Source organism: Mustela nigripes, chromosome 15 (assembly GCF_022355385.1).
Source record: "Mustela nigripes isolate SB6536 chromosome 15, MUSNIG.SB6536, whole genome shotgun sequence".
NCBI lineage: Eukaryota > Metazoa > Chordata > Mammalia > Carnivora > Mustelidae > Mustela > Mustela nigripes.
The window spans coordinates 82737756-82762882 of NC_081571.1; the positions used below are offsets into that span (position 1 = coordinate 82737756).

A 25127-nucleotide genomic window follows, 5' to 3' on the forward strand; every position below is an offset into this window, starting at 1 on the left:
CAAGGTTCACAGATGCTTGAAGCCCCTTCGGGCATTAAGAGAAAAGCCGCACCTGTGCCCCCGGGGTGATGAAAGGCCTGGCCGTCCGGGGCCAGCACGGGGTGCAGCCGGTGTGCTGTCTCCCAGTGTGCGCACAGAGCAGAGGCAAGGATGCTTCCAACAAGGATCCACCATCCCCCAGGGGTCCCAGGCCGCACACAGGGAGCCCCCCCACACCACACACCTGTGTGTCAGCTAACCACAAGGCGGCAGTGCCCGTCTGGTCTCCAGCATTAGTGCAGATGTGACCATGAAGGTTAGAGACCTGCAGTCAGCTGACTCTGAGCATGTAGATGGTCTTCCACGATGCGGGTGGGCCTTGTCTAATCAGTTGAAGGCCGTCAGAGCCTGGGATTTCCTGGAAAGGATTTCTGCCTCCACACCGCAGCCTGAGTGACAGAGCCTCTCAGCCAGCTGCCTCACAGATCCGGAACTCCAGACTGCCACAGCAGCTCTTCCCCGGTCTCCCGCCTGCCAGCATGCCCCGCAGATTTCAGACTAGAGAGTTCCACCCCCGCCGCCGGCTCCCTCCCTCTCTCCCTTACTCCTTCCTTCTTTATTGTGTATTTATTTATAAACTCATGAACTTATACATATTATAATTATATACAAATTTTGCATTTACATAATATATATTTAATATATCAATTATGTGCAATACATATACATGTAAATACAAAAATGTTTTATGTTATGTGTTAATATAATTAAATGTTAAATATATATATAAATTTATGTTTCCATTTTTATAATTACATTTACTTCCACGTCCTACTGGTTCTGTGCCTCTGGGGAAGCCGGAGGATCACACCCGTTTCTCTGGAACGATCACACCCGTTCCCTCAGGAATGAGGCTGTTGAAAGCCAGGGCTCCCCAGAGGGTGCGCGGTCTCAGTGGCCCGTGTCCCCTCCCGCTCTCCCAGCTCCAGACTGTCTCCAGGGAGGCCCCGATCCCCCCTGGAATGGAGAGTGCCCCCGCATGGTGGCCTGGCAGCCGTGAGCAGCTCACCTTCCGGGCAGGTGGTCCGCGGTAGCCCACAGCTGGGTCCCACCCCCAGACCCGCCGGGCCCCACAGGCAGCAGGAGACCGTGGTCCTGGCCACGCTGGCCGCTCGCCCACAGGAAGGAGCGCAAGTGCAGGGACAGGCTTCTAGCAGCTGTACGCGTCGCTGAGGACTGAGGCAAGACCGTCTGCCCTGCTCCCGGAGCCGACCGGCTGTCTTCCCACACGCAGACCCCACGGGGCAGACCCTTCCCACAAAACACATGAGCCTCCCTGCCAGGGCTTCAACAGCTGAACAAGAAACACAGGAAAGCTAGGATTTCCAGATGCAAGACCTTCATGGTGTGCCCCAGCACAGGGGCCGGGGTGGAACGGGGACGTACGGGGGGCATTTGCTGGGGTAGGAAGTTCTCTCTTCCTTCTATCTTTCATTCTTGCTTTCTATCCTATAAAAGGAGGCCCTGTCATCCGAAGGGGGCGGAGTGGTGGCCCCCAGATGCCCACAGGCCCTCGGCACTGGAGCAGGTGGACGGGCCCGAGAGGAAGCAGGTATCAGAGCGCCGGGCTGTGGCAGGGTCCTTCCCACGGCCATCCACACCTGCGGGGGGACAAGCGGAGGCACAGAGGCTGACACCTGCAGAGGGAACACGAGGCGGGGCCTGGAGGGCCCCGGCTGCCAGCCCAGGGGTCTCCAGCAGCTGGAACAGACACACGGAGCAGATGTCCCCCAAAGCCTGCAGCCGCCCACGCCTTCACTCCAGACCCCCCAGGATGGACAGAATAAACCCCCGCCCAGGACTCACAGTCCGCAGGCGCCCCGGGCTGCAGGGTGAGGCCTGGCCGGCCACAGACGCCAGAAGCCACACATCAAACAAGACCAGGTCCACATGCAGGGGTCAGGCTGCCCAGAGAAGCTTCTGCTTCCTACCCTTGGCCCTCCCGCTCCCTCCACACACAGGAGACAAGCAGGACATCTGTGGCCTGCAGTGACCCGCCGAAGGAGAAGCTGATGGGACAGCTGGGACAGCACTGACCTCGGGTGCCCCGGCCCATGGGGACAAAGTCTGTGTCATCTACAGAGCCAAGTCAGCAAATCTGCTGACTTCCCGAAAACAAGTCGCCAATCCCACGGCTAAGTCCCTGTGGACAGCAGCGTCTAAAATTGCTTCACTGTTTCTTCTCAGCCTGGGGCTGCCACGGGGAGGACCTCTGCCCTCTAATTCAATCGCGCGAGAAGGAACCAACCACCCAAGGCCGGTTCGCTGTCTTTCTGGAGAAATGGAAGAAGGAAGAAGCGGTCACCACCAAAAACTAACAGGTCAGCCGCGAAGGAGGCAGCAGCTGGCGGCGCCCCAGGGGACACTGTCCCAAGACCGAGTGTGAAAAGCACAGGTGGCCGGCACCAGGCAGGTACGGGCAGGGGGACACAGTCCCCTGGATGCCGGAGCTCCTCCCTGCCGAGCGGGCAGAGTGGAAGCAGGGCTGGGCCAATCGCCGGCTCTTCAGGCCCCCGTGTGAGTCCGTGGGGTACTCATGCCCACAGCACATGCTGCTTCCGGCACCGCGCACAGCCCGGACGCGTGCAGACGCCTCTCAGGGACGGCAAGCAGGCCACCCAGCAGGGCAGGCGTGGACCCCGGCCATCGGGGTCAGTGGCCCCGCTCCCCGGGCCAGCTCCCAGTCCAACTCAAGCACAGCTTAGGGGGAGACCTGGGTTCAAGAAAAGAATGCCAGTATTTCAAAATCCAGAGGAAACAGCGATGGGTGGGTTCTCTGTTACCAGAAACTGAGCAAACCCAGAACGGCCAGGTAAGTGCAAAAAGAGAGAAGCGTGAGCTGTGGAGTCGGCTCCCGTGGGACGGCAGCTGCCTCCCTGCCAGGCAGCAGTGTACACGAGTCTGAAGGAGCCGGTCCCTGCTCTCAGACGGATGGGGGTGCACCGGGTGTCCACAGCCCCATCCTGAGGCCAGACCCTTCCCACCGCCCGGGCGAGGCCAAGCCCCCAGGTTCACACGTCCCTGCACAGGGGACCCCCTCGGACCCTGTGCCAGGCGAGACCCGAGCCAAGGGCCATCAGCTGGATGGTGAACCGGAGTTTGAAGAGACAAACCGTACCCCACAACACAAACGGGGCTGTTTTTCTGCCAGAAGGAAGAGCTAAAACCCAGCACCAACAGCAGAGGGTTGGTCACGTTTCCAGGATAAGCTCCTACTAACAGCCCGAGTCCGATTCAGGCGCTCGCGTGTACAGTTCCTTACGTTTTGTGCTTAGCAGCCTGACGCCATTAAAAGGTCTAAAAAAACACGGCCCGCGCTGTGGCATGGAGGAAAGTGGCTGCTCTTGCAGCCACGGAAGGCCACGCGCTTCCACGGGACTGACACGAAATCGGGGCTGCGGACCACACGGGGGGGCCGCTGCGGGCTGGGGGCACGCGGCCCGAGCCGAGTCCCGAGACGTTCTCCTCTCCCCGGCAGAGGAGCCAGCCCTGCGGCGACTTCCATCTCCCTGGAGCACCCACTCCGGGACAGAGAGAAGGCCGCCTCAGGAAAAAGGAACTTGTTTTCTCATTTAAACACACGCAGCGTGCTTTTACCCAAATCGGCACATGGGCCATTTCTGTTTGTTTGATGACTTGATGACTAAAACACAAAACAAAGACCGTGCCATAAGCCAAATGAACTAAATCATGAGCTGCACAGAAAGTAGTCCCTTGCCTGTGACTCAGCACCAGGCTTTCCGAAAGGACGAGTAAGGCTCCGTAGTCACTGGGGCTTCCTTCTCAAGTTACTTCACTCTCCTCAGACATGAGTGTACCAAAAATAATTCCATAATAAAACCAAACAGTTCAAATAAAGATACGCTCTCTAACAATCTGACATTAAGAAAAAGAGGCAAATCCAAAGAAAAGACACTTACATAAAAGACTGAGCTTTAAAAAAAGAGAAAGCTCTCCCACACCAGCACGTCTGATCCGATCTCCTTTACCTCCAACAGATACACTGTTGTCCTGGGACAACTAACTTCTAGAACGAGGTTATCAGAGAAAAATTCAATTATTTGCCAAACGTTCTACTTACTAAAGCAGGAAACTAAAAATCGTTTCGGACTTTTCAGGGCAAGTTTTTACTCGTTTCAGAGTCGAGACTGAACAGCAAATGTTCTTTATGGCGCTTTCTTGAAACACCAACTTCTCTAGAACGGCCTCTCGCCGCAGCACCCCATTCAGTCGACAGCGCAGTTATTTCCGACAGGCCGGCTCCCCAGAACGGTGTCCTGTTCTTCTCCAGAATACAAAGTCTTCTGAGAAATCCACACATCAGAGAACAAAGGTTTTTCTGTTAATTGTATCCCGAGGGAAGCATATTAAACCTTTTCTGAACAATCCTAAGGAATCCCGGAATCTCCTAGATGTTTACGACGTCTGGCTATCTCTTGCTTCACACTGGGCGTGTTCTCATAAAACCCCCTGAGAGTACCTTATCCATCGACAGACACTGTGAAACCAGGACCCTGTCCGGGGATGGCTCGGGCGGCCTGGAAGTACCTGGTAGAATTTTATCAGTTCAACAGCGCAGAAACCCTTATAAGTCAATCATATTAAAGTATTCTGTTAGAACTCATTTTTTTAAAGATTCAATTGTTTATTTTAGAGAAAGAGAGACACAGAGTGACCAAGTGCATGAGCAGGGGGAGGGCAGAGGCAGAGGGAGAGGGAGAAGCAGGCTCCCCACTGGGCAAGGAGCCCGGTTACGAGGCTCGATCCCAGGACCCTGGAATCACAATAAGCCAAAGGCAGATGATTAACCGACTGAGCCACCAAGGGGCTCCAAAGTAAATCTTTTAAATAATTACTTAGAATAGTCAAATTCACAGAGACAGAAAACAGAGTGGTGGCCGCCAGGACTGGCAGGGTACTGAGCCTCTTCTGGGAAGGGGAGAAAGCTCTGGAGCCGGCAGTGATGGTCGCACAACAACCTGAATGTACTTAGTGCCATGAAGCCGTACAGTCAGAAAGGAGTCATGGGGTCGTTTTGCTATGTGTATCTTACCATGGTAGAAAGACTTTCTGTGGGCACGCGGGTGGCTGAGTCCGTTAAGGGCCCGCCTTCGGCTCAGGCCACGCTTGCAGGGTGCCGAACCGACCTCCGTGTCCGCTCCCTGCTCAGCAGGAGCCTGCTTCGGCTCCCTCTCCTCCCTGCTCGGGCTGTCACTATCTCTGCCACTATCTCTGTCTCTCTCTCACAATTAAATAAAATCCTTAAAAAAGAAAAAAACTGTGTAGGGTGCCTGGGTGGCTCAGTGGGTTAAGCCGCTGCCTTCGGCTCAGGTCATGATCTCAGGGTCCTGGGATCGAGTCCCGCATCGGGCTCTCTGCTCTGCAGGGAGCCTGTTTCCTCCTCTCTCTCTCTCTCTGCCTGCCTCTCTGCCTACTTGTGATCTCTGTCAAATAAATAAATAAAATCTTTAAAAAAAAAAAAGAAAAAAGAAAAAAACTGTGTATTTAAAGAGATGACAGACAGACAGACAGAACTGCATGTGAAAAACGGCACCTACTAAGAACACCAGAAAACCCAAAAGGCCGAGTCCCCGCCCGTCTCGACCCTCACAGCTCCCTGCTGCAGCGGCTGTGAGCCCAGAGCACTTCCTGTCCCCTGGGAGAGTGGACTCGGGAGGGCCGGGCAGGACCTGGATGCTTGGGGCCACAGACCTCCCTTTGGAAAGCAAGGCTGCAAAGCTGCCAGCGGCCCAGCGGCCGTAATCATCAGCGCAGGACGAGACCCACATGAGCACAGCGGACTCTGCGACTCACCGCAGCCCGGCTGTGACACTTTGCCCGTCAGCCTCCAGTGCCTTCTCCTGGGACTCTGAGCCTGGTCGCGTTCCCGGGGAGCAGGGGGAGGCGGCGGCAGGTGGCTCAAGCTGCAGGGCCACTTGCCAGGTCTTAGAGTTTCCCTCTTGAGCGCAGGGGCCCGGGCTACACAGTAACCAGCCGGAGTTAATCGGACTGGAAACGAAGAGGTTTGGAACGCGGCTCTGCAGTTGCTGAAGAAAAGGAGGCGGCTGAGCAAGCAAACAACAGGTGCACAGTCTCTGAGAAGTGGGAACAAAGTGTCCGCGGACACGACACAACCGCAGTGCAGGGCCCTGCTACTCCCAAAGCTCTGGGAAAGGCAAACCACACACTGTCCTTATCTATTCCTAAGGCCAGGTCCGGGCAGGAGAGTTCGGGTTAGGACACACTGTCGGGAAGCAGTTAAAACATCCCGCTCTCAGCCTGGCTTTTCATGCCGTAGGACAAGCAGCAGCCAGTCCGAAAAGAACTGCTTCCTCTGCCCTCGGTCATTGACACAGGTGTCCCTGGGCCTCAGAGTCCCCACCACTGCATCTGTCAGCACCCCCACTCAGAACCGCCGCCAAGAGCTGAGATCCCACTTCATGTGCCCAGCAGGACGTCAAGCTAGACACGCGTGCACACTCGCAGGCATGTGCACACATGTACACGTATGAGCCTGTGTGCACACACGGTAGTCTGTCCTTCCCCACTGGATGGGGCACATACGTGATCTGGAAGCAGAGCCCCGCCGCGCTCACGCAGCTGCTCAAAGACACCCAAGAACAAGCAACTCCTGGCACCGACAGCAGAGTGATTAGTCTGCATAAGGAAAACGCCGGACAATAAGGGTTTTAAAAGCTATGGAGGGGGCGCCTGGGGGGCTAAGTCATTAAACACACCTGAGATGGAGCCCTGTGTGGGGCTCTCTGCTCAGCGGGAAGCCTGCTTCTCCCTCTCCCGCTCCCCCTGCTTGCATTCCCTCTCTCATGATTTATATGTCAAATGAATAAATAAAAATAAAAAATAAATAAAAGCAGAGAAGGGTGTCTGGGTTTCTCAATCCATTGAGTGTCTGCCTTCAGCTCAGGTCATGATCTCAGGGTCCTGAAATCGAGCCCACGTCGTGCTCCCTGCTCAGCAGGGAGTCTGCTTCCTCCTCTGCCCACCTCCCCCCTACCACTTGTGATCTCTCTCTCTCTCTCTCTCGAGTACATACAATCTTTAAAAAAAAAAAAAAAAAAAAAAGCAATGGAGGGCCTCTAAATTCCGTTAGGAAAAGAATGGGATTGGGTCGAGCATTTTTTTTAAAGATGTTTATTTGTTTGACAGAGAACGAGAGAGAGACAGCACAAGCAAGGCGGGGGAGGCAAGAGAGAGGGGGAAGCAGGCTCCCCGCTGAGCAGAGAGACCCATGCGGGGCTCGATCCCAGGACCCTGAGATCATGACCCGAGCCAAAGGCAGAGGCTTAACCCACTGAGCCACCCAGGTGCCGTGGCCAAGTATTTTTCAGAGCAATGCTACTCTGAAATGTGTTAAAAGGCAATTTTCAAGAAAGGGCAAAACCATGACTCCCATAAAGATATAAAAAGCAAATACTGAGGCGCCTGGCTGGCTCAGTCAGGACAGCACACAGCTCTTGATCTCAGGGTCATGATGTTGAGCCCCACATTGGATGCAGAGTCTACTTGAAACAAACAAACAAAAAAAGTAAATACATGTTAAAAATTTTATTTAGTTCATTGAATGAGGGAGCCAGACAGATGTCACCACTGGCTGAAAGGCGTCAAGGGGACGCAGCTATGGAAGGACACACGGTGACAACACCGAGTGCCACGGGATATACGTCAGGCACGAGGAAATTAATGAGCACACGGGGGCAGAACCATCTTCTCCACGGGGGACAATGAGCCACCACAGCCTCAAATCCAAGTGAGGCCCAGCCCACCACGCACACCTTTCCTTCGCAGCACGAGGCGTGGGGACGAGCCCTTGGCCCGCGGTCGCGTCTGCACCCGAGTGAGGTCCACAGGAGGAAAGCCTCTGCCTCACCCCCTGCTCGTCCCTGAGCTCTGCAAAGCACCCGATACGTGGCAGGTGCACAGAGCTGACTGAGCGAGCGGGTGGGCGAAGGGGTTCACGGCTCCTGCGGTTCACTCTGGGCACGAATGGGACTGAACCAGAGGGAACCTGGAGGCGGCCGCACCGACTCCTGAAGCTCGGACAGGCACAAAATGGAGAGTCAGCACAGAGTAGGAAGATAACAAAACCCTCGCCTCGAGCCCCAAGAACAGGTACAGAGCGGTACGTGCAAAGGGCACAGACACGACGGACCGTGCCCTTTACTCTTCTGGGGGCCTCTCTCGGCCCAGCGTGCCTCCTGTTGAGAACGAATGCTGACCGTCCCCGGACTCTGGCCAACATGCTACCAGTATTTTTTTTTTTTTTTAAAGATTTTATTTATTTATTTGACAGACAGAGATCACAAGTAGACAGAGAAGCAGGCAGAGAGAGAGGAAGGGAAGCAGGCTTCCTGCTGAGCAGAGAGCCCGATGCGGGGCTTGATCCCAGGACTCTGGGATCATGACCTGGGCCGAAGGCAGAAGCTTAACCCACTGAGCCACCCAGGCGCCCCATGCTACCAGTATTTTAAGTTCTTTATTCCTGTTGGCTCGCCTCACTCCACAGAAACAGTGGTCGCTTGGTCTCTGACTGGAAGCTGGAACTCAGCATCCAGCAAAATACATGAAAATTAACCAACCCAAACCATGCCCATCAATCAGCCCAAAAGTTATTCCTCAGCAGAATAACAGAGAGAAGCCACGACATGGCAATAAGGACAGGTGTCCCCTCCTTACAAGTGCTCAGGGACCCTGCTGGGCCTCCGGGGAAAGAAGAAAGCCTGGGTGTGGGTCCTGCGAGCCACGCGCGGGCCCCTCACGCCGCGTCCTAACTGAGCTGCAGAACCAACCCTGGAAATCGGGTTTGCTACCACAATTTGAAGATGAGGCAGCTGAAACTCAGAGACAGAAAGAACAATATCCTGCCAGAAAACTGTCCCACTGATTTGGCTAAAAAAAAAAAATTCCACTGCCTCCCAGACGTAGCCGTGAGCTGGAAGTTGGGGCCACTGAACCATCGAGAGGCCTGAGACAATCACTTTCCACAAGACCCACCATCACCCATCAGCTGTCTGTTCTGAGCAGACGCCCACTTTGAGTGAGGACACAGCGACTGGCAGGCCGGCCGTCTCTGCGGGGACACAGACCTGGGGGTCTTTCCGGCACACAGGCTTGACCTGATCCGGAGTGTCTGTGAACAGGCCAGGCCGAACGTGGTACTGTAAAGCACAGGGAGTGCTCGTCCTTCCCCAGGACTCGGGCACGGAGACCTGAACGGCCCCCAAACCAGGCCCACGAGCTCATGGCAGCGGGTGGTGGGTCCCACGGGCCCTTCTTGAACCAAGTTACCCAGGACTGGCGCAGCCGAGTCCACGGGTGAGAGACCTGGGACCCCCGTCTGAAGGGCAAGTCCAGCGCTGTGCTGACCTCCACCGCTGCACAAGAACACCACCTCAGGCACGGGGCATTCCGGCAGCTCGACATGGCAGAGGAGTGGACGACACGGAAGCTGTTACTTAAAAGACAGGTGGCCCCGAGGTTGGAAGCAGTTTTAACCTAGCACCACAGGGTGCCGGCAATAGACGGGGGCACGGCGGTACCCATCGCCCCATCGTGCACGCGCGCAGAGACTCCGTGCTGCTGAGAGCACGGCCCTGGCTCACTCTCCCTCACACTAGAGGTCACCTCTGTGAAGGACACACACGCTGGGAGACCATGTGCGGAAAGCCCGGGGCAGTCAGTCCAGCTCAGCCACTTCCGGGCTTCGGGTAACCCGGCACGGATGGGACCTTGTCACCTCCCGGGGTCCTGGGGCGATCCAGGAGCCAACACACATACAGAGCCAGGAACAGCCCCGGTGTATACAGTAGGCGCTAGGTAAGCAGCAGCTGCCATTTGGCCAAATCTGGGACGGAGCCTCACCTCGGGGGCCGCTGAGACGGGGTCTCTAAACAACGGCGAGGTAGCTGAGCCGCCACCACTAACCGCCGCACGCGCGAGCTCTTCTGCACAGCTGTGCGGACTCACACGCGCGCGAGCGCGTCAGGTGCAGCCGGAACGGAAAGGCTTCCTACGTCAGGTGTGACTCTCGTGCACCCCCGCCGTCTCCCCAGATGCCTGCGAAGCCTCCTAATAATGAAATGAGACCTTTCAAAGGATAAGTAGGAAAACAGACCGGCAGAATACAAAATCCAAACATGAGGGAAACTTTTTTTTTTAACTGTCAATTTTTTAGACTTTTTTTTTTAATTTCTTTTCAGTGTACCAGAATTCATTGTTTATGCCCCACAGTGAATGCTCCATGCAATTCGTGCCCTCCATAATACCCACCACCAGGCTCACCCACCTCCCACCCCCACCCCTCCAAAACCCTCAGATTATTTTTCAGAGTCCACAGTCTCTCAGGGTTTTTCTCCCCCTCCGATTTCCCCCAACTCCCTTCTCCTCACAACTTTAGTTAGAACAATGCATCCCAAGGCACCTGGGGACCTCCGACAGTGAGGTATCTGCCTTCAGCTCAGGTCATGATCCCAGAGTCCTGGGACCGAGCTCCACATCGGGCTCCCAGCTCAGTGGGGAACCTGCTTCTCCTCCTGCTCCCTCTCTGTTAAATAAATAAGATCTTTTTAAAATACTAAATGAATAACTACTCCTCTCTTTAAAAAAAAAAAAAATCCTGCGTTCTTGGGACGCCTGGCTGGCTCAGCGGTTAAAGGTCTGCCTTCAGCTCAGGTCATGACCTCAGGGTTCTGGGATTGAGCCCCACGTCGGGCTCTCTGCTCAGCGCAGACCCTGCTTCTCCCTCTCCCTCTGCTGCTCCCTCTGCTCCTGCCCCCCCCCCCAAGTAAATAAAATCTTCTTAAAAAGTGCACGTCTAATTTTCAGAAATAAAGGAAAAAACAAACGTACAGCAACTTTCCCACATATTCCATGTTCCCCGACAAAACACAGTCTGCGAGCGTGTCTGGAGAGAAAGGCCATCACAGAGACGGAGAAAGCAGCTCTCCGAGAACCTGTGAGGCAGACACCCCCAGCCCGGCTGCGGCACAACTCGCACACGCTGAGCGCTCAGGGCTCCAGAGCGAGGTGGAGGGTCCCCGGGGCCGCACGGAAACGCAGGAACCCCCAGCCCCCTTCTGGGTGTTCGCGATGTTGGTGAAACGCAGCCACCACGGCTGACAACCGAAGAAGGGGACGATTTCTCCCTGTAACAAAGGACACGCACGACAGAAGTCCTGGGAGGGGGAAGGAGACCGTCCACGGCCGACGGCCCCGCCCCAGCCCCCTTCCCGAGGGTCACTCCCTCCCGAACAGTTTTACAAATAAACACAGGAGCAGCTACAAAAGAAAAGATCTTTTGTTTCTCTACCAAAAAAAAGAAAGAAAGAAAGAAAGAAAAACAGCGCTTCCCAAACAACGCTCCAGTCAAGGGACGGCTCTCCCGCGGCCACGGGACCGGCCTTGACCCCAGACCCTGCAGCCCGGACGGACGCCCCATTAGGCTGAGCGCTCCAGGCTCTCGGCTGCCTCCCCGGCCGGCTGCCCTCCCACTGGGGACGCCGTGGGGACAGTTCACACGTCCTTTAGGTCCACTGAGCGAGACAAGCACGGGGAGCTGCGTGAGCACAGGGGCGGGGGGGGGGGCCTGAGGAGGACGACGAGACCCCCGAGCCCACCCCCGTCGGGAACAGCGATCGGCAGCTGACTGCCAGCTCCTCCCGCCCCGGCCCCGGAGGCCACAGGCTATAGAAGCGGACCCCCACCATCTGTGGTCCTAGAGCTGTCCCAGCTCGGTCACGGCCAGGCCTTCACCGAGCCGGCCACGGGACAGGTGCAGGCGGGGTCTGTCCCTTCCGAGCAGGGACCGCCAGCCTCCGGTCTTAGCCTCCGCTGTGCCGTGCCGCTCCCAGGGCGGCGGGGACCCGCCAGCGCTCTGCACAGGGAGGGGGTCAGCCGCGCCCCCGAAGGTCGCAGCACGGGAAGGACAGCGATAGGTCTGTGCCCCGCGGGCCTCCGATCCTGGCCCGATCCTGCCCCGCTCCCAGAGCAGCAAAGCACCATCGCCTCCGGGCCTGGCTTCCCGCGGAGGTGAGACGCCGGAATCCCATCCCGGCCACACGAAGCCGCTGCGAGGCCTGGAGCTTGGCGGGCGCCCCGGGAGCCGGGACGGAGCTCTGCCGCTCGCAGGATCCGGGCCTCAGGCTCTGCCGGCTGCATGTCAGCCACCTGGTGAGCGCCCCCCAGGCGGCTTCTCCACTCCAGCACCCCCGGGACCTCCCGTGGACTGAAACAGCGGAGGCCTGAGACGACACTCCAGGACGGGACACCGAAAGGCAGCGCAGAGCAGGGAGGAGCGGGACAGAGTCCCCCACTCTGACGTCAGCCCGTTCTGCCACCAGCTGGCCATTGGACGTGGGACACGAACTTCTGGAGCCCACCTCTTCATCAAAGAGAGGGAGAAGCTGAGGAGACGGGCGGTCGCGGGAATCGCACCAGCCTCTACCTCGTCCACCCGTGCCCCGTGACACGGACGGGCCGCGAGCGACACCTGCCCGGCCAGGACGGAAGACCCTGAGCGGCTCCACCGCTGAATCATGGTGCCTGCGAGGGCCAGGCTGGTCTCGCGTTTGCCGCCAGCAAGCCCACATAGGTCAGAGCCAAGCTCCTCTGTGCCCACCGCCCCAAGGCTGTCTGATCCCCGTTAAAAAGGAAGAGGAGGGGGTGCCAGGGTGGCTCAGTGGGTTGAGCTGCTGCCTTCGGCTCAGGTCATGATCCCAGGGTCCTGGGATCGAGCCCCGCATCGGGCTCTCTACTCGGCAGGGAGCCTGCTTCCTCCTCTCTCTCTCTGCCTGCCTCTCTGCCTACTTGTGATCTCTGTCTGTCAAATAAATAAATAAACTCTTTTTTAAAAAAAAGAAGAGGAGGCGTGGTAGGGACTGAGCAGTTTCAGAAGTGGGAGCCGAGCACAGCCTTGCCCATCCACACCCTCCAGGTCCACAGGACAAATCAACCAGCAGGGGTGAGGTGCTCTGGGGGAGACAAAAATTCTAGAAAGTGCACACATTTTGGTTAGCTCACTCAGAGCGGAGCAGGAAGGGAGTGCTCCAGAAAGGGCTGCATTTTGCATGCTGGCTGGAAATAATTTATCACTGGAAACCAAGGGATTGGTGGCCACAGCAGGTCTCACCACGCTCTGCAAGTGACCTTGTTTCTAAAAAAAAGCTGCAGAGACCAAAACAAACCGTGAAATGTGTGTTTCGTGGACCAGAAAAGATATCAAGACCAAAACCTTACAATTCTCAGGTCTGCTACTGCAAGGGGCCACTCTGCAAACGCCCCGCCTGGTTCCAGACACACGCACGCTATACCGTGTATGTGTAACACACATGTTACACGTTACGCGCACGTTACACCCGCAGAGAAAAGAACAAACTCGGGCACCTGGGTGGCTCAGTGGGTTAAAGCCTCTGCCTTCGGCTCAGGTCATGATCTCAGGGTCCTGGGATCACGTTTGGCGTCGGATTCTCTGCTCAGCGGGGAGCCTGCTTTCCTTCCTCTCTGCCTGCGCCTCTGCCTACTCGTGATCTCTGTCAAGTAAGTAAATAAAAAATCTAAAAAAAAAAAAATGAACAAACCCGCCCTCAGATTTTCCCACACGTGCTTGTGTCGAGTCACCCAAGAAAAACAAGCAGCAGCCTATTTTCCTCACGAAGGGGGCTGGGTCTTAATTACCTGCGTAATAAACTCTCCAAGTCCGTCCGTGAAAACGAGGCCTCTGAAACGCTGCACCACAAATGAAGACGAGCGCAGAAACTCACCTCGTCACGAACGGTGTTGGCTCAACTGCTGCCGAACGTCCCCAGACCCTAAAACCCAGACAGCCTACTCGTGGGTCACTCACCTGAGAGATGAAAATGTGTATTTACGCAAAAACCTCTATGTAAGGGACGCCTGGGTGGCTCAGTTGGTTGGACGACTGCCTTCGGCTCAGGTCATGATCCTGCAGTCCCGGGATCGAGTCCCGCATCGGGCTCCCAGCTCCATGGGGAGTCTGCTTCTCCCTCTGACCTTCTCCTCGCTCATGCCCTCTCTCACTGTCTCTCTCTCAAGTAAATAAATTAAAAAAAAAAAATCTTAATTAAAAAAAAAAAACCCTCTATGTGAGTATTTATAGTGGCTTTGTCCATCATCACCAAACTGAAAGCCATCCGAGTATGCTCCAGCTGGGGGACGGACAGGCATGAGCGCCGCGGCACAGAGGAATTCAAACGCCTGACTCAAAAGAAGCCGGACTCCAGACGCCCCGTACTCTGGGTCTAGAGAAGGCCAGACTCTAGGGACAGAGACTCATCGGTACCATCTGGGGCCGACAATGAGCCGAGGAGACTCCAGGGACACAAGATTGTGGTCTACGGTAGAAATGGTTTGTATCTTGATTGTGGTCACACAACTCTAGGGATGTGTCAAGTCTCCTAACTATACACTAAAAAAAAGTGAATTTTACTGCATAGAGGCAAACATTCAATAAACCTTAGATATAAAACACAACCTAGACAATTCGACCAAAAAACAAAAACTATTACCTATGCAAAACTTGTTGCCAATTTCTAAACAAACCTTTTAAAACCCATATGAAAAAAAAAACCTCCCCAATTTGCCTAAATAGCGAATTAAGCACAAAATAGCATTCTGCTATGTGTAATTTCTTTTTAAGATTTTATATATTTAAATGAGAGACAGAGCAACAGTCAGAAGGAACACAAGCAGGGAGAGTGGGAGAGAGAGAAGCAGGCTTCCCGCCAAGCAGGGAGCCCGATGCGGGGCTCGATCCCAGGACCCTGGGATCATGACCTGAGCCGAAGGCAGAGGCTTAACCCACTGAGCCACCCAGGCACCCCACGACTATGTGTAATTTAAGGAACAGAAGAAAACCGAGTCCACCCTGGCGGCACCTGGGACAGGAGCCTGTCTCTCCCGAGCCCCGTGCTGGCGAATTCTCGGCCGCAGTGTTCTTCTCCTTTGCTCTCAGTCCCTGAAAAAGATGCTCCTTTCTGACCACCGCGGGGTCGGACGTGACACCGCTGTCCCTTTGCTTCCACCTCTCCTCCGGCTGCTTTCGAGACTTCCTCCTTGTCTTTTGTTTTCAGGATTTCGTTATGTTGTGTCTTGGCAAAGATCTCTTCCCGTTTATACTGTTTGGGCTTCTCTTGGCTTCTAGAACCTGCCGGTTTCTGCCTCTGCGGACTTCGGGAAGCTCCGGCCGTTACTTCTGGGACTCTGCGAGCCGCGCCCTTTCTCCTGTCCTTCCAGAACTGGGCCGGCGCGGTGTCCATCTCCCGCCCCACCGGCCGCCCGGCTCCGGTCACTTCCCCCCGCGCTCTCGGTGCTCCGGGCTCCGTGTCTGCAGCTGTGTCCCCACGCCGGTCCTTCCTTTCTCCCCTCCCCCGGCTAGGGAGTGCTCCCCGAGCCTTCTGGTTTTGTTACCGCACTTTTTCATTCAGAAATTTCCATGTGGGTCTTCTTTAAATTTGATTTTGCTGAGACCCTCTATTTTTCTCATTTGTTTAGGGGTTCGTGATTGTTCACGGAAGCAGGCTCTGGATGGCTTTCATGACCCCCTCTGTCAGCTCTGGGCTGGCCTCTTGTGATGGTCCTTTCTGACTCAGTTGGAGATCTCCCTGGTTCTTACATGATGAGTGTTTTGTTTTATTAAAACCTGGACATTTCCACCCTGTGCTATGAGAAACTGGATCTTCTTTAAATCTTCCCTTTGAGCTGGTTCTTTTGTCCCAGTAGGGCCCAGAGGGCTGGGGCTCGTGCTTTCCCTTCCCTGACAGGTGGAGGCAGAAGCCAGACTCCAGGGGCAGCCTCCACGGGCACTGCCCAGGGGGAGGGCTCGTCACTCCTGGCAGGAATGAGAGTCCCCACTCCTGTGAGATCTCGATGGTACGGATGCGGGTGCCCCAGCTTTTTCTGAGTGTTTGGCTGGACTACTGCACTTGTGATCTAAAAGGTTCGTTGGGGGGCGCCGGGGTGGCCCAGTCGGCTGAGTGTCGGACTCCGGATTTCCGCTCAGGTCCTGATCTCAGGGTCCTGGGATCGGCCCCGCACCAGCACAGTGGGGAATCTGCTTGAGATCCGTTCCCTCTGCCCCTCCCTCTGCTCACACAGTGCACACACTCTCTCTCTAACAATAAAACTTTTTGAAAATAATCAAAATAAGTAAATAAATGCACACATACACATATAAGAGATTGTTTACTTGGCTACCTCTTTCCTGATCCTTTGGTGAATGAACGGGCTTTCAACTTTGTCTTGTCTGTTCCCTTAGGCATTTCTGGGTTGTTGGTTTCTTCAGCTCCAACTCTGGGGAAAATGAGGCAGAAAGAAAACCCAGGGAGCCCACCACTGTGTCACTCGGTGGATCTGGAAATCCCACCAGCCTGCCTTCACTCCACCTTTGAAACCAACGCTGGAATCTTCCTAGGCCAGTGAGCACTGGACAGCAGGACCAGGAAAATCTGTCGTCCCAGTGATGAAGCCATTCCCATAAGAGGAAACAGTCGTGGGGTGCCCAGGGGGGCTCAGTCGGTGAAACGTCTGCCTCCAGCTCAGGTCATGATCCCAGGGTCCTGTGATCAAGCCCCACATCGGGCTCCCTACTCACTGTCTCTCTCTCAAATAAATAAATATTTTAAAAATATACAAATAAAAAAGAATGAACTGTCGTTTAAGCTCATCTGTATGTACGCGTGCGGACAGCTGTATGTACACATTTTTGTACAGAAAGGGAAGTTATGTGAGTCACAGCAAAGCAAGAGGCAAATCCGAGATGAAATCCGAAAGCCCAGACCATCCTCCAGACACAGTACATGGGGTTCAGGCATAAGTTAACCAGTATGGTTGACCTCAATTAGTTAAATTCTCCCGAATCAGCACCACGCAAGGGAGCCTAAAATACCTCTTCCCGCCCCCAGAGTCCTCGGAGCCCCTCCAGGAGGCCTCCGGGCCGACCTCCCAGCCCCCGCACTCTTCACAGGCATCCTTTGTCCGCTGAGGTCTCGCAGGATAATGGCGCCTTGTCTGCCCCGCTGAACCCAGAACCCTGGCTTTCCTTCCACCTGTCTTAACACCCGCATTCATATTCTGGCCACCGTTTCCGATCAGGAGAGCAGAGGAATTCTGCAAACGTGGCCCTGCACCTCTCGGAGGGTGAGCCCTTGAAGCCTGCGGTAACGGGACAGATGGGGACCCGCCGCCAAAGACACAGGCTCACCTACCACGCCGGCTCTGCAGCCTCGGCGTCCAGATCTCAGAGGTAAACTGAGATGTTTTTCCAAGAACTTTTTTTAGTGGGGGCTCAGATGATCTTAAGTCCAAGCTCAACCCTCACCCCAGTCCAGTTCAGAGGGACCACACAAACCCCCACCACCACTGCTTTTAAGTGACCGGGGTTCCCCAAGGACTGAACGCCGGTCTACAAGTGCATCAGCCTGGGTATGGGCCAGTAAGACCTCATCTATGCCGACCAGCTCAGTCTGCTGACCTCCGGAAGGGATGTCCTCTGCCACATGCTCTCCCTTCACACAAACACCAACCGCTGGGCTCTGCGCCACCAGGTTTGGGCCTCCGGAGCCAATCGGCAGCCGCACGAACGTCATCAGAGTCAAGAGAGATCCAAGTCCTCCGACCTCAGCTCCGGCTTGCACAAGCTGTCCACCGGCTTCGGCACCACGCTCTCGGGGCTCCCGGAGCCACACAGTCCTCACAGGCCAGGCCAAAGGGTCAGCGATCAGCAACCATGGGGTCCCCGTCAAAGAGAGCTACTCTCCAGCTCATCACAACACCAACCGTTCCCTGTCGCTCCCTGGATCCAGGAGCAGCTGCCTCCAGGGGGAGCTGGGGGCTGAGGCGTCTACACACGGTGGAAGGGGGATGATGGGAGCTCCCGGTCCGCACAGATGGGCCGTCTCCTCTGGTTTCTTCGGCGGTGGGTATGCCTCCCCATCCTTCCGACGCTCACAGGGCAGAGGCCCTCGGCTCTGCCACAGGGCCCAAGACCTCTCAGCTAACTTCACGGGCACCACGATGTCATACGCAGACCTGTGGCATTTTCTCCTGGGTTGCACCAAAGTTATCTGAGAGAAAGACCTTAAACCGACTATCACCTCTGAGATGCGAGGATGGTCTGACATCCTCAAATCAACGGGACACGTCTCACGAACAGAGCCAAAGAAAGAATCATCATTGTCCCCGTAGATGTGGCAAAAGCATGGGACAAAACTCAACACCATTTGTGATAAAAACCATGAACAAACGAGGGAGGGAAAGAAGACATCTCAACAAGCCGTCGTCACACCAGCCGCTCCGAATCTCCCCTCTCTGACCTCTCCGTTTACTGCAGAATTCCTGACTAACGGCGGACCCGCTCAAGCCTCTCTTGTCCTTCTCTGACAAGCCTCTCTTGTCCTACTGTGCAGCCGTGGTCTAAGCACCCAGAGCTAGGAGATGGTTGTTCTTCCTCAAACACCAACAGAGCCCTTCCTTCCAGGTACCACAGTCCAAGCACCGGGCCAAGTTCAGCCCACCGACGGCTGGCAGCGCTTCGGGTGGCAGCTACAACCGCCCCATCTCATGGAGGAGAAAAATGACATGCGGACACACAACGCGCACAGGATCGCACACGCGGCCAGTGGCTGCAGCCGGCAGAAGGGCACACGCCACCCCCACGGGCACCCCGCAGACACGTCCCAAACCCTGGAGCCTGTAAGTGGTTATGCTATGGGGCAAGGGGGACTAATGTCACAGACAAATTGAAGTTGTTCACCAGCTGCCCTTCAAGAGAAACAGGGGAACCCAGTGGAATCACGGAGTCCTCTAAATGTGGGGGAGGGGGCTTGACAAGTCGGGGTCCGAGAGACACAATGACAGACACCACGGCCTTGGGGATGGAGGATGAAGAAGCCACGGGATGTGAGCAGGGAGCTGGAGAAGACGCCAAAACAGGCCCCCCCACCCCGGACCCTCCAGAACGGAGCGCCTCAGTTTCAGCCCGGTCAGACCCATTTAGGACTTCCGACCCGCGCTTTTGAAGCTACTAAGTTTGCTACTGAAACAGATTTTGTCCTGGGAGCGGGGACTGCTGTGACAACGCTGGACGTGGCTTTGGAACCGGGCAACAGAAAGAGGCGGGAAGCACATGAGACGCGTGATGGAAAGGGCCTGCCCGGCCGTGCGCAGATCGTCCCAAGTACAGTCTCTAACAGCCCCGCTAGCGAGGGCGGAGGAGGAAGAAGGGAGCGAGGGAGAGAAACCCGTACTGTCTTTAGAGGATGCCAACCAGCATGGAGACTTCAGGGAGAAACACGGGCGTTAGGGTGCTGCCAGCGTGAGCTCAGATGGAAACAGGGAACGTGTTTCCGGAAGCTGGAGGAAAGGGGACTGAGTGGTCCAAACTGGTCCTCACGGGAGGGATCCTGGGGGAGCAACACTGAGCCTCACCGGCCCCCAGAGGCTGCAGCCTGAGGGACGAGGAGAGGAGGCGGAGTTGAGCCTGCAGGGCTCCGGGGATGCAGTTTCTCGGATGATCTGCTGCCTCTCCCCGCTCCCCCGGGGTTGAAAACCCACGAAGCTGCCGCCCCAGGCGTGGAGGAGGGACTGGGCTGACTTCACTGAATGATGGGCACCATCTATCCAGACTGTTCCGGCCAAGACAGCGGTGGCGGATTCCGCTGGGGCCCCATCTCGTCTCTGGGCAACCGCCTTTGGCTTCCAGAACGTATTAAACCTTCAGAGTGGATGTCCCACACCTGTCTGCCCAGCGAGGCGAAGGTCAGAGCAAGGCACCATGAGCGGAACACACGGCACCGGGACAGACCAAAGTCTGAACCCCTGAGCTTCTGCCAGCCTCCACGGCCCCATCCCGGACGTGGACGTGACCTTGCCCGTCTCGGAAGGCCTCTTATGTCCCTGAATCAGGTATCTATTAACCAGCCCAGCAAACCTCTCCTGCCCTCTCCAGCTTCCGGCAGGACGAGAGTCCCTCCAACCCTCCTCTCCCCTCTGCTACTGAACAGTCTGCCACCGCGCACACCCTCCCAGGCCCCCCTCACTCACCTCCCACGACCAGGGCCAGCACTAAAACCACCCTCCAGTGGGTCCTTACCCTCCACCTTGGTTATGAAAAGTCAAATAAACACAGCCTGAGGCGCAGCGTCTGTGGGATGGGAAGGATGTTCAAGAGGAAGACAGAAAAAGCCCACCCACAGTGGCGCGGGTGCCAGGCGCGGAGATGGACTGTGTCAGCACCAACGCCAAGCCTCGGTCACCCTGTGTGTGTGCACACAGGTCAGCCGTGTGGGGACCGGGCCTGGCCACCCCCGCTGCCCCAGGAGCCTGACCCGGGGCACACTAAGGGTTTCAGGAACAAGAACGCAGGAGCCAGGAAATGAGTCGCCAGCACAGCACAGCATCTACTGTATTACAAAATCCTCTGGTGATCAGGGTCCCCGCTGCGTCACATCCTGGTCACTGAAGAAAGTGGCCAGCCAAAATTACTTTGCTAGTTCACACTCTTGACTCCAGAGAGCCTGCTTGGCACCAAAGGTCGGCTCCCATTCCAGAAACCCCACCTCCCACGGCAGACACCACAGGGCTGCTCAGTTGGGGACCCCGACGCCAATCCTGATCTTCCCCGTGTAAACCAGGGACAGCAATGAAGGCCAGCCGGCCAGCGGAAGGACCAACAGGGCCAGCCTCGCCCAAAACAGGCAGCCGAGTCACTTCAACGTGAAGTGACTTCTGGAGCTTACGGTCCATCCCTACCAAACGCTTAACACTACCAAGTCAGCTTCGGGGAAGCATCTGGGAACGTGTCTGCGCAGCCTGGAGGAGAGAGCAGGGATGGGTCCACCTGTCCCTGGGAGACGTTGTCTTCACAGCGTGACTGCAGATCGTTTAGTCAGCCATCAACCACCACACTAAAAGGGGCCGCACGAAAGGAAGCAGGACGGAGCAAGGCAGATGGACATCCTCGAACTCCATCAACTCCACTATAAACCGGGAGCTAGTTCTAATTTTCTCTACCCAGCAGAGCGGATGCCCAGGCTGGCAATCGAAACTTTCTAGACGGGACCTTCGGTATTTGCGCCACTTCTGAAAGTGCTGGGCCTGTGCAAGTCGAGCGCACGGAAAATGCGCCCAGCGATTCAGCGCCTTTACTTACCTCAAACACTTGCCCTGAGGAAGGAGGAAAACCCTCGGGCAGGACTGTCCTTACCAGTGCACTTTTGCAGAGTGAACAAACTGAAAGCCTGAATCAAGACCCTGTGATGTGTTCTTTTGGAAAAATCACAAAAACTACATGTACTAAAAATAATTCATCACTATTTTAAAAATGCTTCCGCAGAAAACCGCATCAGAGCCCCGGGACGGACAGGAGCGGAGATCAGGCAGGTGGCAAGTGAAGGGGGAAACGCAGACGTGGTCCGCCCGAGCCAGAGGTCTGCGCTCGGCTTCCTGGTCTCCCAACCAAACCCTGAAAGCCTGTCTGGAAGGCTCTGAGGCTCAACTTCCTCTTTTGTGAAGAAGGGGTCATTACACGAGCCGTGCTCAGCCCTCCAGGTGGCTGGGGTAACAAATGAGATCCCGTCCATGAGCGTGGGGCTCCCTTCAGCAGGATGGTGGGGCTCCGGAGCCCAGCGGCCACGGGTACACAGACACCAGGAGCTTCTCTCTTTGGAGTGTCACCTGTCCCGTCCCTAAGACCCACGGAGAGGCTGAAGTTTCCCACCCAGCAAAGGAGAACAAGCAGGGACAGAGAGGGGCCCAGGATGGTCTCCCACTGTGCCTAGGGACCCGATCCGATCCGGAGATGGGGTCACACGCAGTGCAAGGCAGGACCCTGTGCACGGGGCCCCAGCCCTGGGGGAAGTCCTGCCCGGCCCTGAGGGGCCCTGCCCTGGGGGATGCTTATCTCCCGCCGCGGGGCCCCAGGACGGCGGGCCCCCGAGCGGTGTCCGCCCTCACCTGCGGTGTCCCAGATGGAGATGTTGTAGGAGCGCCACTGCTTTAGGTAGAAAGCACCGCCCACCGTGCTGACCGTGTCCGGGAAGCGCCGCTCCATGTACCTATGCAGCAGCGACGTCTTGCCCACGTTCGTGTCCCCCAGAAGCACGATCTTCCCATCGGGCTTCCTCATCGTCCCGCAGGAAGTCCCCCTCCTGCTCCCCGCGCGGGTCCGGCCGGTGCGCGCCGGGCGCCGCTGGAACAGCCGGTCGCCGCCCCCAGAGCGCCGGACCCCGGGACTCGCGAGGACCCAGACTCGCGGAAACCCGGATTCGCGGAGACCCGGGCTCGCGGGGAGCCGGAACTTGTGGGGCCCCGCCGGGACCCTCCGGCTCCGACGCCTGGGAGCGCGGAAGAGGAAGTGGGTCTCGCAGCCCGGGAAGGAGAGAAGAGCCCAGCCCAGCGCCTACCTGGGGTGTCCAGAGCTCGGCAGTCCGCGCCCGTCGGGGGCGCCCGGGCCCCGCCCCCCGGACCGCCCCCGGGCCCGCCCCCCGCGGCCCCGCCCCATGCCCCTGGCCTCGCCCGAACCCCGCCCCGCCCCAACCTCGCCCGCGCCCCCATTGCCCTGGGCTCCTGCGCCGGACGGCGGACTGAGCCCCGCGGGCAGGGCGGGCGGCGGGAGGGTCGCTCGGGCGGCTCGCGCAATTGCCCCGCGGCACCGCGGAGTGGGGTCCCCTCGCCGGCGGCGCCCCGAGGAGCACCGGTGCGGCGCTGCCAGTCCGGTGAACGGTGAGCGCGCGCTTCTGGGCCGCGTCCTCCCGCGTGCAAGGAGCCGATTCCTCCCCGAACGCGGAAAAGTTCGGAGCGAAAACTGGCCTTTGTCAGTCGCAGCGCTGCCGGCAAAACCTCTCCTTCCCTTTCCAGTGGGCCCGGGGCGCTGCCGAAATGCACGCCGTGCGGTCTGGTGTTCCGTTTGGAGAAAGCGCCGAGGCGAGTCGGTGCTGGTTCGAATCCTGATGGGGGGGGGGGGGGGCGGCTGAGACCGCGGTGTGTGCCGGCGGGCCCCCGAGCAGAGGCCTGGGGCACTCGGGCGCTGGGACTCACGGGCGCAGAGGTGGGGCGCATCACACTCGTGAGGGCACGGCCACACCGACCTTTCCTAAGACCGCTCGCTCGGTCTCCATGCCCGGGTGCCCAGCGCTTCCCGCTCGCAGCCGGCTCTCTGCGCGTTACCCGCCCCCGCACGCTGCCCAGGGGTTTTGGAGAGTTCTCCCGCCCCCTGTTCTCTGGGGCCCTGTCCCGCGCGGTTTTCCTACCGCGATCTGGAATGACCTGGAATCCTGCCGCTTCTGCACACATGGAACTCTGCAGCCTCTCCCTCCAGAACGCAAACTCCCTCGGCGGAGAACAGAGTTGGCTCAAAGGAAAAGTAGATTAAAAAAAAAAAAAAAAAAACTTCCTTGTAACCCGCAGCCCTTGACCAGTGCTTGAGGCAGGCAGAGTCCTCCTCCAGGAAGCTCCGGATCTTCATGTGCCTTGCTAGAGGGAAAAAGGGAAAAACAGCTTGGTTTGAGAACAGCCAGGCCTCCAGGGCTGGGGCCCACGGTTGCGGTTGCGTCATGAAAATTCTTCCACCTTCGCCTTTACCTCCTCAGGTTCCAACGACCCTCAGCATCCCCGGGCAGCTCTTTCTGGCCGCAGGTCCTGTCGCTGTGCTGTAATAAAACCACCATTTTGCACCCAAGGAGTCTCAAGAATTCCTTCTGGACCTCCAGCTCCAGACCCCAACATTTCCACATGATCAGGAAGGGACTTTTTGTGGGGTGCTCACCCGTGAGACTGGTGAAGCATATCTTGCACCCTACAGTCGCTCAAGGAAGCTTTGAGTCGGGCGCCTGGGTGGCTCCGTCTGCGAGGTGTCGGACTCTTGGTTTGGGCTCAGGTCATGATCTCAAGGTGGTGGGATCCAGCCTGGCATCAGACTCTGCACAGGGCATGGAGTCTACTTAAGATTCTCTCTCTCTTTCTTGCTCTGCCCTTCCCCGGCTTGTGCTCTATCTCTCTAAAAAAAAAAAGCAAGCAAGCTTTGAGTTAGGAAAGAATGGGTGAGTTCACCATCCTTGTGAGCCAAGAAAGTGTGTCCTAAAAATACATGGTGACCAGCTACGCCGTACCCTCTGGGTTTGCTCACCTGGGCAGCCCCCCAGCCGCCCATCCGTGTGGGCAGGCCCCTCCTCCAGAACCCCTCTGGTGAATGCCCCCCACCCTCCTAGCCCTCCCAGCAGTGAAGCCCCCCACCTTCTAACCAGCTCCTTATAGTCACTATTACTTCATTCTTAGATCCTGCAGTAATTTTTAAATTCCCTGGGGGCAGGGAGCATGTTTTAAGTGAAGTTTAAACTTCATTTCAGCTCAGCACGCCTTTCTCAGCTCCCCATCATTCACTAAAGGTGGGGCTTTGAGCTACCAGGGTCTTTGGGTTTTGTTCTCTGGTGTCTCCCAAGTTCCTAGAACTGGGCCACGGTCTGTGCTCTGGTCACGTGTATTTGAATACATTTCATTAACTGGAAGTTGTCGCCCCTTTAAAAGCTGCTGCTCTCGGAGCAGGTTTGGAGGAGACGCACGGACCCAGGACCTAGCCCAGTGTCTGGCACATACAATTCGCTCAGCAAGTCCGGTAAAAAAATGTTTTAATTGTCCAGCACTTCAAACAACTAAATTCAACCCGAGAAAGTCTCCGTATCAAATTTCAGCCACTCCTAAAAAATGCTGGAAGATTATCAACCACCTTATTCCTGTTCAGGAGCCTGGAGGGAGGAAGGAGGCAGATGTTGGCTGAGTGTTTAAGGAGCTACTTACCTGCCAAGGGCTATGTTTATTCTGCCTGGGCTTAAACCACCAGCCTAACAGGCTAATCCTTTTTCCAAATTGCTAGATGAAACATTCCCAAAGCCAAGAAAAATAGGTAGCTTCCTTTTAAAAGAGATGCAAACTGAGCAATTCTGGGACTCTCCGCAGTGAAAATATAAGAAAAAAGAAAACGTTGCTTTCGTTGGATTTTGCACAGTAACTCGGGAGTGTTTGTAGGTGCCTTTGATGTCGTTTCTGGAGGAGTATTGGTGGTG

At 56.6% G+C, this 25127-nt stretch overlaps 1 protein-coding gene and 1 long non-coding RNA gene across 6 annotated transcripts in view; both read right to left on the reverse strand.

Moving 5' to 3' along the window:
- RAB20 (RAB20, member RAS oncogene family) overlaps positions 1-23746 on the reverse strand; it is a 29537-nt gene extending 5791 nt beyond the window's left edge. For 2 of the 5 annotated variants that reach the window (XM_059377887.1, XM_059377886.1), the window contains exon 1: positions 22024-22466. In XM_059377887.1, the coding sequence (XP_059233870.1) occupies positions 22024-22195 (172 nt within the window). In that variant the 5' untranslated portion in view covers positions 22196-22466. Of the gene's footprint in view, positions 1-22023; positions 22467-22878; positions 23016-23318 lie in introns of those variants that run through there. The other 3 variants (XM_059377884.1, XM_059377885.1, XM_059377888.1) reach the window with 3 other exon arrangements.
- LOC132002770 (uncharacterized) lies at positions 733-5918 on the reverse strand. Its single transcript, XR_009400008.1, has 4 exons — positions 5854-5918; positions 4121-4343; positions 2077-2312; positions 733-1640 (listed from the first exon to the last, which is right to left on the reverse strand). It is a non-coding gene; the product is annotated as an uncharacterized LOC132002770 (long non-coding RNA).
- Positions 23747-25127: the final 1381 nt, after the last annotated feature.